The 13,477-nt window shown below is 31.8% G+C and overlaps 1 protein-coding gene across 1 annotated transcript; it reads left to right on the top strand.

Moving 5' to 3' along the window:
• The first annotated feature begins 942 nt into the window (after nt 1-942).
• On the top strand, nt 943-1,654 carry LOC120115725 (60S ribosome subunit biogenesis protein NIP7 homolog). The gene has a single exon (XM_039136348.1). The coding sequence runs from the start codon at nt 974-976 to the stop codon at nt 1,553-1,555; it is 582 nt and encodes a 193-aa protein (XP_038992279.1). The 5' UTR covers nt 943-973; the 3' UTR covers nt 1,556-1,654.
• Nucleotides 1,655-13,477: the final 11,823 nt, after the last annotated feature.

The raw sequence follows: 13,477 nt of genomic DNA, 5'->3' as shown, positions 1-13,477 counted from the left end.
TTTTTAAATTTAACGTTAAATTTTGAATATGGATATTAAAATGAAAATTTTAAACTTTAGATATTATTTTTAAAATATTGAAAGTTTAAATACTAAAACGGACCAAAACTGATAGTTTAGATACTAAACACATTATTTACCCATTTTTAAAATAAGATTGTTTGTGCTTATATATAGAGATATCATTAGATACACATATTTATAAATAGTTCAATAATAAAAATTTTAATATTTTAAATGATTACACATATACATACCCTATCAATATAATTACTTAAATTTAATTTTTAAAAAGAACACACCCTTTTTAGTCATTAAAATTACTTGATAGCTTCAAATCAAATGTTTTAATACTTGTCATGTTTTAAGAAAGATTGAACTTTGGCTTTTCTCCTAAATATGGATAAAATTAGGGATGGGTATGGATCGAATCGAGTTGGATTTCAGATCAAATCGATTCGATCCAGAAAATATATATCCTCTACTTGGAATTCGACCTAACTTAGGTTTAGGGTGACTTACCCGAAATCAACCTGTCTTTTTGAGATAAAATTTGAACCCAACTCGATCATATTCAAAACAAATATATTTAAATAAATATATTAATTTTATTCGATAAAAATAGAGATCTAATTGAAAAATAATAATATTATAGAGAGAGACGTTATTATAATTATCCTTAAATATATAAATAGAATTATATTATTTTTCATGTCGATTCAAGAAGAATATCTTTCACCTTACACCAAACAGAAGCTGACCCCACAAGATCTAAACCTAATTTTTTATAGAAAAAAACTATATCTAATAAAATTAGATCAAATAGAATCCATTAAATTCGAGTGTTGAGCCCATCCCTTAATTAAAATCAATCTTGGGCCCGTTGTGCTCCGGCCTATGATGCATGACATTATAAGACCCTAAACACAAAAACCCTACAAACATATACCAAACCCCCTCCTCCTCCAACAAGATGAGACCCTTGGACGAGAAGGAAACCACCGTGGTGTTCGAAAAGCTGTTCAAGTTTACCGGAAACAACTTGAAGAACATAGTCGAGAACCCATCTCACGAGGGCCCCGACAAAGACCCCGGCCGCTACTGCTTCAGGCTCCACAAGAACAATGTCTACTACGTCAGTGACTCGCTGGTCAAACGAGCCACCAACGTCGCCAGACCCAACCTGGCTTCCATGGGAACCTGCATAGGCCGATTCACACACGCAGGAAACTTCCATCTGACCATCGAATGCCTAAACCTGTTGGCCGCCAATGCCAAGCACAAGGTCTGGCTGAAACCCACATCGGAGATGTCGTTTCTTTACGCGAATCATGTTTTGAAAGGTGGGTTGGGGAGGATAACGGAGAGCATTGCGCCTGGTGATGGGGTTGTCGTTTTTTCCATGTCGGATTTGCCTTTGGGGTTTGGGATTGCAGCTAAGAGTACTCAAGATTGTAGGAAATTGGATCCTAATGCCATTGTTGTGCTTCATCAGGCTGATATTGGGGGGTATTTGAGGATGGAGAATCAAAGCGAGCAGCTAATTGAAGAATGAATTGGGTATTCTTATCTTTATATTTATCATTTTTGATTTTGAGGAGTTTTGTTCAACTCGTACTCTGGTTTTTCTTGCTATAATCTCGTATTTGGTACTTATCGTTGATTTAAATTGAGGTTGCCGTAACGATTTTAGTTATGTTGTTTTTTTTTTTTCGTGGTCATTGCGAGCAATGCAATCATGCAACAATAGATGCGAATACCATTAATACTGCATCAACCACTATATTATCCGCTATAATAGCGATCGTTATTTAAATCCCCATTTCTTATGTTACCATTAAATTGACAAACTATTGTATTAGTAATTTTATGAATGATACAAAGGGAAAATTTTATCATTACAATAACAATTTCTCTGTTGAATTACCTTCTGAAAGATGAGAATTTGGATTTTCTTAACAATTTTTAACATTGTGCTTGGTTGTGATGGTTTCATATTGCCTGAAACAATGAATAACATTATTCAAATTTGAAAAATTTGTTTGTGCGAATAATTATTTATGAGCTATCCCGAGTTTCAGTTGAATCCGTTGACATTCAAGTGAAATTCATTGTTTTGGCATCAGGAATCTCACACAAATGTCAAATGTTATTTTGTTTTTTCAATTCAGTCTATATAAACCTGAGTGATATAATTATATCAATAAACATATGCAATGTTCGTGTTAATGCAGCTTCAGATGAAATCTTTCCAGAGTATCAGGTTTGTTTTGCATGATTTATTTGCTTGCATGATTTAACAATATCATGTTAAGATTACATTTGTCTGGTTCATATATTCCTATAGTTAAATCTGTGTCGCAGTTCTCGAATGGATTGTTTGTCGATAGATTTCTTTGACGATATACTTGGTAATTCATGTATTCTAGTCGTGTTTGTGTACTCTCGTATTATAATCATGTTTAAGGTGTTTCAATATAGATGTTGTAATGTTTGTATATTCGTGTCTTGTCCGATATTATGGGCTCTGTTTTACATGTTCTTGCTGATGTTTCTCACACTGCTGGTAATCGATGGTGTTTTGAATTTTGTTTTTCCTTCTAGTCCATATGCAACTATATCTACAACCATATGCAATATCCATGTTAATGTAGGTTCAGGTGTTGATTCTGTGTTTAAGTTTTGACATCTTTGCATACTTGTGTCATGTCCACATTTATTGGGTCTATTTGATATGTTCATGCATGCTCTGGTTCATATATCCCTTATAGTCAATCTGTGACTGATACTGTGTCACAATGGATTGGTTGCAAATGGACCCCTTTGATGGTGGACTCGGGAATTCGTGTTGTAATCGGAATTATGCATATTAAGTTTGATCTGTTCCTGTATTCGTGTCGTGTCATGTTTAATTTTACTGGAGGTGTGGTGAGGTTGATAGATAGTTGTTAGGCTGCAATGTGTTGAGAATGGTTTGTTGTACATGCTTTTTCAAGTTCAAAATTATATGATTTTGTGCACATACGTTATTCAGAGTTGAGGTTTAATCTCATTTTTAACTACATGTGTAACACAATTATCAAATATTAGTTGTTTATGAAGAAAATAAAGTATCCCATTAGAATCTTTCATCAATATTAGAATTGAAAAACTTTATATTAAAATTTTAAAAACTAATCCGCCAAGGAACCCACAGGCGTTTTGTTAAGGGAAAGCAATAAAAACTCTTGTTCTGCGCATCCGGGGAATGGAAACCGGTCAGTACCGTGGGAGGGTACCATGATGCCACTTTACTAGATGCGCTTGATGTTGTAAACATTTTTATAGTTTAACTAAAACATTGTGTAAATGGAAATGAAAATTTAATTCTCTAAATAGAAAGTTTTATTTGATAAAGAAACCCAAATTGCTGAATTTCAGACTTGTAAAAGAGAAAAACAGTGACAAACTTTAAAAAAAAAAAACAATGGGTGTTTTGTATCATATTCAAGAGTATACATACAAAACGAAAGATACATACATAAACCTCAACATTGCCAATGCAACTTACAATCTGCAGAGTCGAACAATACCCGAACAAAGAAAGGTAGCAAAAACTTAAGGAAGAGGAGCTAAGTTCACGAAAGTTGCTACCCCTCGAGCCTGCTACTAGCCCAACACTCAACTCAACTATAAACCCTTCCAAGCCTCCTTGCGTAGTAATCGAGCTAACAAATCAGTTCCACTGAAAGCTGCAACAAGGAGAGGACCAGGTGGAGCCCTGATCCACTTCAACAATGCTTCTTCCAACACCAATTAAACCAGGTCACCTCAATGAGCTTTCTGCATCCATGCACCACGATTCAAACGAAAGCTATTACTTCCAAAGACCCAAAAACAAAGCAGGGACCTTTATCTCCACTATAAGACATAGAGGGATCAAAACAAAAAAATTGCATCCATTTTCCAAAGGCTATGTGAGACGTAAGCTGAACGTTCTTGATCAAGACTACGCAATACTTTGAAACAAACCGATAACCAAAAAACGATTCATTGAACCCACAATGAGGGATCAAAACAAAAAAATTGCATCCATTTTCTCGACAGCTTTATGGCCTTTCGGAAGTTCCGATAATTCTTAAGTATTGTTCTTAATGGATTTTATTTCTTCATCTATTGCTAATCTCTATTTCTTGTCCTTCACAGCATATACAAAATAAAGAGACTCGCTATCTACCATTAGGCAAAATAAGACATTAATATCTTCAGTGGAGAGATACAAATCCCTTATACTTTTATATTTCTTTGGTATTTCATTTGAACTTTCCCCGGAACTCGAGATTTCACCAGAAGTTTCTTCATAGATCAGTTAAGGTGAAGGTGGAGTCATATCCTGTGGAGGGTTCACATCTTGTTCTTCTTCAAAATACAGAAAGAAATCATAGGTTTCTTCTTGTATGTCCCAATTCCAACTCGCTTGTTTATCAAACACAACTAATAAAAATTCTTCCATTTCTTGGATTATACAACTTGTAGCCTTTGGAGTTTGAGTCATAACCAATTAAAACATATTTAGAAATTCGATTGTCAAGTTTGGAACTACCTTGGTCGGGTACATGTGCATAGGAAATGCTTCCTAACACTCGAAAATGTCTCACACTTGACTTTCTTCCGCTCCAAGCTTCTTAAGGAGTTACATTATCCACTTTCTTTGTTGGCGAGCGATTGGACAAATAAAATACACATGAAACAACTTCAGTCCATTAGGCATGTTCTTTGCCTTCATCATACTTCTAGCTATGTTAAGAATGGTTCTATTTTTCTTTTTTGCAACTTCATTTTGTTATGGCAATCTGAGCACTGTCAAAGGACGGCGAATTCCATGTGCTTTGCAAAAATCATTGAATTAATTGGAAGTAAATTTGCCTCCTATGTCAGACCTTAAAGATTATCTCATAACCACTTTCTTTTTCAATAAGGGCTTTAGAATTTTTAAAAGCACCAAAGGCCTCAGATTTATGCTTCAAGAAGTAAACCCAAGTATTTCTACTGTAATCATCAATGAAAAGCAAGAAGTATCTACTTTTACCAAATGATGGTGGAGTGACTGCTCTACATACATTAGTATGAACAAGTTGAAGAGGCTCGATTGCTCTTGATGTTGCTTCTTTTAGAAAACTTATCCTTGCATGCTTGCCTTGGAGATATGCCTCACAATTGGTTACGGTGACTAATGATCGGAATTCCATTTATCATCTTTTTTTTCTCCAAACATTTTGAGGGCTCCAAAATTCAAGTGACCAAATCTCTTATGCCAATACCATATATCATCTTCCACACTAGTCTTGAACCACTTTTTATTAATCGTCTTGAGATTCAATAAAAACATTGCATTCTTCAATATTGATACTTTAGCAACCAATTTGGCATATTGATCTCTTAGCCCAAGAAAATGATATTTCATGTGAACTTCATAACCTCTTTCAAGGAGTTACCCCAACTCAAAATATTATTCTTTAGTTTGGGCACATAATAAACATCGATAACAAGACTATGTCCATCATCTTTTAGAGAAATCAAAATTGTTCCTTTCCACTGAATTTGAACTTTTGAGGAGTCTCGAAATGAAACATCACCTTTAAATTTCTCATCAAGTTCCACAAATGTCTCTTTGTCTCCACACATGTGATTGTTTTCTCCATTGTCAAGGTACCAAGTGCTTGCATCATTGTTCTTTTCTATCTTGAGTGTTAGTAACAAAGTTTGCTCTTCGGCATATTGTTGATCTTCAATAAGATTAACCCTCTCTTCATTTTTGCTTTCACCCAAGAAAAATGACTAAATTTATGACAATTATAACATTCAACATTGGACGTATCATACCTCCTTTCAATTGATCTTTGATTATTAAACCCTTCTCTTCTCCTTGATCTTCTTTTGTTTCTTGATAATGAACTTACATAATTATTTGTACGATCTTCACAATCACTTCTTCTATATCCTTGTTGGCCATAACCTTGACCTTGTCCACATCCTTGATCCTTTTGGTTCTTTTCTTCTTTGTTGATTTTCAATGACACATTGGCTTTAAGGGATTGTTCAATGGACTCATCTTCTCTCCTATTGAATCTGTCTTCTTGAGATTGCAACTCACCCATAATTTGTTCAATTGTCATAGAGTCTAAATCTTTTTACTCAATGACACAAACCACATAATTGACACAAACCATATAATCAAACTCTGGAGTCAAATAACGAAAGATCTTTTCAATCACATGAACATCTTCTAGAGTTTCTCCACATCTATTTATTTGATTGACAATGATCGTCACCCTTGAGTAATAATCCAAAATTGACTCGGATTCCTTCATCTGCACGGTTTCAAACTCACTTCGCAACACTTGGAGTCGAACCTTCTTCATTTTGTCAACTCGTTGGAGAGAATTTTGTAAAATCTCCCATGCTTCCTTTGCGATGTTGGCATTTGCCACTTATACAAACATTGAATCATCCAGACATTGGTCGATGAGGATGAGAGCTTGTTGATCCTTCTTTCTTATCTTCGTCAAAGCCTTCTTTTCTTTTTTGTGACAATGACACCTCATCTTGGGGAGATTCATAACCATTTTGGGTAATCTCCCAAGCATCTTGTGCCCAGAGTAAAACCTTCATACAAATACACCAATTCTCATAATTGTCTTTTGTAAGAGGAGGGAATTGAAATGGAAACATACCATTGTTGTCCATCTTCACTTATATCGAACCAAGCTCTGATATCACTTGTTGGGATATAAAACTATGAAACTTAAACTTGTACAGAGGAAGAAGAAAATATTATAAGAAACTTTGGAATTGAATTGAGTTGGAATACTATCGTTTGCTTCATCACTTACAATCCTTTATATAAGAATTGTAAGCGACTATTAGAATAGTCATAACTATTCATTGCATCTTTTCATCATACAAGGGTCATATCTATTCATCATAGACGTATCAATTCATGATGAATAGTCACATACATTCATCATAATAGGTTGATGAAAAGTTACAACTCTTCACTATTAATAATGTTTAAATTGTAATTATTCAACAATTTCTATTTCTTTAAGACAAAACACAGGCTAGACTCTGATTTTGTTATGACCGTTTCTCGATTTCGGATAGAACAGGAACTCTGTTGAGTATAGCTCTCCCCACTGAAAACTCAACTTTCGGAGGAGCAAGGTTCGCCCAAACCTTACTTCCAAAAAGTATCACGGTCCTCCTCCACACAAACTACATTGGAACAAAAACTTCTAGGATTATACAGACCACCGGCAGACCTTAACCAACGCAAGCTATCAGTCTCAAGGCACCCATTCAAACAATTACCAAACAGTTTTTTTGCATAATGATAAAAGTTACTTTGTGAAAATGTCACGTCAGTAATATGATTGATCGTTAATCAACTAACTATTTTCATCTAAAGGGGCAAAATAATCATTTGCATAAACGCTCGGATTATTTTTATTGTTATGTTGTTTTCTAACTTGAAGTATTTGAAATGTGTTTACCTCAATATGATTTTTTTTTGCATGAAACAAGATCACATCTAATATAAATATGTATTAGTACGAAGCTTATGTTGATTTTTTTATAATCGAAGGAGACATATATAATTAAGGATTGACCTGAATTTTCTTATCACACACTACAAGCATAAAATATATATACATACACAAAATTAAGATATGATATCAAAAGAAAGAAAATATTTAAATAAAAATAAGAGAAATTTATTAAATATTTAATCTAAATTTTTCTTTAGATGAGCATGAATCTTTCAATTTCTACATATTTCCGTCTCTATATGTATATATGTCATGTGTTTTATTTAGAGTTATACGTCTAGAATTTATATTCATTATTTAGAATTTAAAATTTAAAATTAAAAAAAACATATTAAATAATATTAAAATAGACATGTTTGCAAACACTATAAAAAATTTATCAATTTATGACGATTTTTGATATGATGTTTTATATAACGTCATAAAATATACTATAAACATGACATTTTTTTATTTTCTCCACGTTTAGTGATTGGTGGTGTATCTTTTTTGACATTTGTAAAAAATGGTCATTCATTTTCGTCAATAAATCTTTGGAGCCATAATTTGCCTCCAAAAAATTTATGGCGAGAAACATTTTAATGATGTTTAGTTAAAATGGTGACGTTGTAAAATTGTCACCAATAAAATAGAAGTATTAGTGACGATTTATTATTATGACAATCTGATTTAAATTAGTGACGATTTATTATTATGACAATCTGATTTAAATTAGTGACGTTTAAAATTTGCAGTAATAAGTTTTATTCATGACATTTTGATTCATCATATTTTACAAGACATAAAATATGACGTTTGAGTTATGCTACAAAAGTAGGTTTAATGTGACGAAAACAATTATTTATCAAAATTATTTTTTTATGACGATTTTAAAAAGACATCATGATAATGTGTCACTTAATTTTTGACGTCGAGAATTAACATAGCAATATATGGGGGAAATTTGTGACATCTTAGATGCATCACTAATTCAAAATCTTATTAATGATGATTTTTCAAATGTTTTTTTCCTTAATTATGTGTTCTACACATTTATATGTATACATATTTAAGAATTTTTTACTTATATGCGTATGCGTATGCATATGCGTATGTATATGTATATTTAAGACCTCTTTTATTGTTAAAAATATATTATTGATCATGTCAAATTCGAATCCTAATAAGATAATTATATATGTCGCATCACAAAATCGAGTTTAAAAGAATTTGTTGGGTTTAAATTTGATTTTTATTATATTAAATTTTAAATTTAGATTAAATTGGAAAATTGTGAAGTTTTTATGGTCAATTCGAGTGGGGTTGAGTTTAGGGATGGCAAAAAAACCCGAACCCGACGGAAAAAACTGAAAACTGAATTAAACGGGTCGGGTTCGGGGATGATAAACGGGGACGGATTTGGTAATCCCCGCCCCGATTACCCAGCTCGATACCCGACCTGATAAATATTAAAAATAATTATTATATATATAATATTAATAAATTTAATTTAAATTTAAATATATATATAATATTTATATATTTAATTTATATATATATTTAATTTATATATATATATATACCCGGCCCGATACCCGTTTAAATAACTGTTTATGCTAAACGGGGATACCCGTTTCCCCGCGGTTTTTCCCGATTACCCGATGGGGATTCCCATTTAAATCCCTGCGGTTTTTTAAGCACGGACGGGTACGGGTTTTTTAAACGGGGACGGGGGGACCAATACCCGGCCCGAACTCGGCCCTTTTCCATCCCTAGTTGAGTTTATGAAATTTGAGTGGAGTCTATTTGAGTCATTTTTTTAATTTCTTTAAAATTTAATTTTAATATTTATGGTATAGATTGATTCAAATTTATTGACTTTCATTGGCCTTATAATATATACATGTATATCTTCATATTCTTTTTCATATCGTAAATTTATTTAATAAATCAAATATAATCTAAACTTATAAAATATATTTGAAATATTATTTTTCAAAGAAAGTATTTTTATGATAGACTATTAATGAGAGTATAAAGAGATCAAGAAATTGATGAGAAGAAAGAATTTGCAAGAAAGAAAAATTCAAAGAACAAATTGGATGAAACACAAATCAAGTTAAGAGAATAAATTGAAAAAATAATACATCTATATTTAAATATATGAATTGAAGTTACATAGACATTATATAGTGGTAGATGATCATGTGATTCAAATTTGGTAAAAAAAATGGACTTAAAGGATGAATTGAAGAAATAAAGAAATCATACAAAATTGAAAGACTAATTGATTTTTTTTTATCAAAAAGATGTATTGTAAATACATAGTAATCTAAAATAGTTTAGGTGCATGTGGTTCAAATTTATTAAAATGAAGGTAAAATTGATGAATAAGGAAATTAAGGACCAAATTAAAAAATTGTCAAAATACTTAAGTTATTTTTTAAAAAAAATTCGACTGAATGAAAAATTTCAAATTTCAATTGGATTTGAACTCAAAAATCAACTCGATAATTTAAGTTTACTTGAATAATACAAATAACTCAACTCGAATAATTTAAAATTAAATTTTTTTGAATCAAGTTTTTCTAACCCTAAACTACTAATAATAATAACAACATTAATAATAATAATAATAAACAATAAAAATAATATAATAATGGTGATAATAAATTAATAATACTTAAAGTAATAACTAATAAAGTGTTAGGATTAAATTACAAAAGAAGATAAAAGTGTTATAAATTATTAAAATACCTCTATGTGAGTAAAATTGAAATATACCCTCAAGTATAATGAAGATAAAAGTGAACAAGGAAATGATAAGTTATAAGCTAACCCAAGATTAATAATGTATTATGTGAAATATTGATAATGCTTAATTTTTAAAATCATAAATTAACAAAAAGACTAATACACCCTTGTATAATGTTGTAAAAAGAGTGTATCATTGGGTGTTGTGAAAAAAAATGTCATCACTTAACTTATTGTGAAACGATGTTTGTGTAATAAATCTATCTTAATTAACCTTACGTGATAAGTGTGATATGTTTGGCATATATGCGTTATTGTGCTTTATATTAATGTATGCTATTTAATTATCTATGTATGTTTTGTTTGATGTTAAGTGTAATAAAAGAATCTCTTCTTAAGGAATATTTGTAGGAATTATTATTGGTGCATTCAAGAAGGATCACGTAAGGAGGATGGAGGCCGCAAAAATGAGAATGCTTCGATGGGCATGTGGTAGGATTCTGTGGGACATGACACCAAACTCTGCTATTAGGATGTCCTTGGGGGTGGTGCATGTATCCGAAAAATTGAGGGAGAGAAGACTACGACGGTTTGGACATGTCCTTAGGCGACAACCGTCGGATGCGGTCAGGAGGGTAGAGTCGATTACATTCGATGGTGCCAGAAGGAGAAGACGACCAAGGCAGAAGTGGGAAGACTGCTTGAGATCTGATTTGAAGGATTTAGACCTTACCGAGGACATGACATCTGATAGGAAATTATGGAGACTTAAGACCAGGGTAGCCGAGTAGTGCGGGTTACATCCGTAGGGTGTATCATCTCTGTCTTATTTTAATGTATTTGTAGTAATTTACATGACTTCTACTTTTTATACGTTTATGTCAATGGAAATTATGGAGGCTTAGAACTAGGGTAGCGGAGTAGTGTTGCATTTGTTTAGGTTTTAACCCATTTTATTTAGTCATTCTCGTAGCTTGCTATCTTTGACTTCTGTGTATCCTTCTCTTCATGTTTCATCTTTTTAAATTTTGTCGGTTCTTACGTTTCTGTCTATTGCAGAGATTCTTATGCAAGGATTTATTTGCAGGGATTACTTCCCATTTACAGACGCGCATATTGAAGACTGCATTATTAACACTGTTCAACTATGTATTTATTTATTTAACTATACATGCATTGCATTTTATCTTTATTTTTAATTTTCTGACTGCCGGAGGTCTTCCACGGAAGCTGCTTTCAACCTGGCGTTGGGGCAACCTACTACCCTACCTCCCCCTTATCCCATTGTATATGGGAATAGGGTTTTGTTGTTGTTGTTGTTGAGACTAGATTCCCTTCTATAATTCATGTCATATTACTATGTGAGACAGGGTAACCGCATAATACTTGTGTGGTGAGAACCATTACCTATGTCATCTTAAACTGAGATTTCTTATTTTGGCTATTTTATTACTATGTGATAACAAGTGCAAATGATGATTTGTATATGTGATTATTATCCGAGTTGTATGATAACTGAAGCTAGCTGGACCAATATGTGAATAAGAACTCTATCATGTAGATCACATATGGATGATGATCAACATGATACTAATTAATGACATTGTATGTGTAGACTTATTCATCTCTACTTATTTAACGTTTAGATGTTTTCATTTAAAGATTAGTATCTCAAACTAGTTCGAAGAGCATCATCAAGGATGTTCAACGTCATCGCATAATAGTACAATATTATTTACTTTAGAGGACATACGTATTCATATGACTCTTATGTATTTTTTCTACAAACTCTATTAATATTGTATTATTTTGATATCAAACTGCCACTTGTACAAATATATTTATAATTGTTATGATTGTTATTTTGGTATATCAATATTATAATTTGAAATCAAATGATTTTTTTTGAATTTGACGATAGCTTTAGCGGCTCAATATGACATCTTAAATCCATAATTTAATGGATCGAGTTTAGAGATTTAGTGGATCCAGTTTACCACAATGGAATAAGATAAAAGTCTACATAAAAAATACTAATGATGATGTGATTGAAGACAAAATATATTTCAGTTTGTTATTCATTGCATATGGTTATTCAATTTGAGCTTCTTGTCAATTGACTAGAAAGTCAATGAAAAGTTTATGTATACCTTAATTTTATGCATTTGCTAAAATTAATATAATATGACATTTTAAATAGGATGGGAAATCAACAACAACCAAAGAGACCTATTAAGTTCAATAAAAACAAAGAAAATTACGCATTCGGATAATTGAACCCCGGTTAGTATCGTGGGAGGGTACTATGATACCACTGCACTAGATGCGCTCATTTGTAGGAGGTATGTGTAAATGGACACCAGAATTAGCAAACAGTTATACTAAATCCATTATTTGCATCACGTCATTTGGGCTAAAGTGTGAAGCTCGTGTTGAAATTTTTATCTTTTTATATAATTGAAGAAAATAGATGGAAATGATTAAGGATCGAATCCCACCTCCCTTACCGCACAATACAACATAATATATATGTATGTATACATAACACAAAAGTAATACGTAAATATATTCACAATATTCCATCCTTAAAAGATGCAAAAGAAACGCTATATTGCTTCATATGCATGCACGTTAATGCAGGTTGTCGTTTCTATGGATTCTAATTACTTTTTCTCTTTTAATCTAAATGTGTCATTTTGCTTGCAATCTAACTTTTACGAATTCTTTGTATTTCTTAATCATTAACATATAATGCAATTACTTTAAGGAATTCATAATAATAAACGAGACATGATTTGTTAAACGGTATAAAGTTTATTAGGTTTATATATTTTTAGAATTATTGAATAAGTGAAAATAGACGACTGAGATTATATATTTATTTTTTCTGTAAATATCTTCTCATAATCTTGTTCTTCCGTACGATTCTAAAAAGATATGAAACTAAAAAAATTACATGACGTGAACGAATCATACCTTATATATACAATATATCAAGATTTTAATAAGCTTTGTTCTTTCATAAATATATGAATTAGGAATTGATCCTAAGTTCCAAATGCCTTTACCGCTTTATTCTCAAAACCAATGTGGATGGCCTAGTTGTATCTTATTTTAATCAAAATTAGGCACCACCCTAACAATAGATTATATAT

Source organism: Hibiscus syriacus, unplaced genomic scaffold, assembly GCF_006381635.1.
Source record: "Hibiscus syriacus cultivar Baekdansim isolate YM2019G1 unplaced genomic scaffold, ASM638163v2 tig00110270_pilon, whole genome shotgun sequence".
NCBI lineage: Eukaryota > Viridiplantae > Streptophyta > Magnoliopsida > Malvales > Malvaceae > Hibiscus > Hibiscus syriacus.
Note: the sequence above shows the minus strand (reverse complement) of the source record. Positions and strands in the feature narration are given on the sequence as shown.

Coding starts and splice junctions, on each gene's coding strand:
- LOC120115725 (XM_039136348.1), top strand. CDS start 974: ATGAGACCCTTGGACGAGAAGGAAACCACCGTGGTGTTCGAAAAGCTG.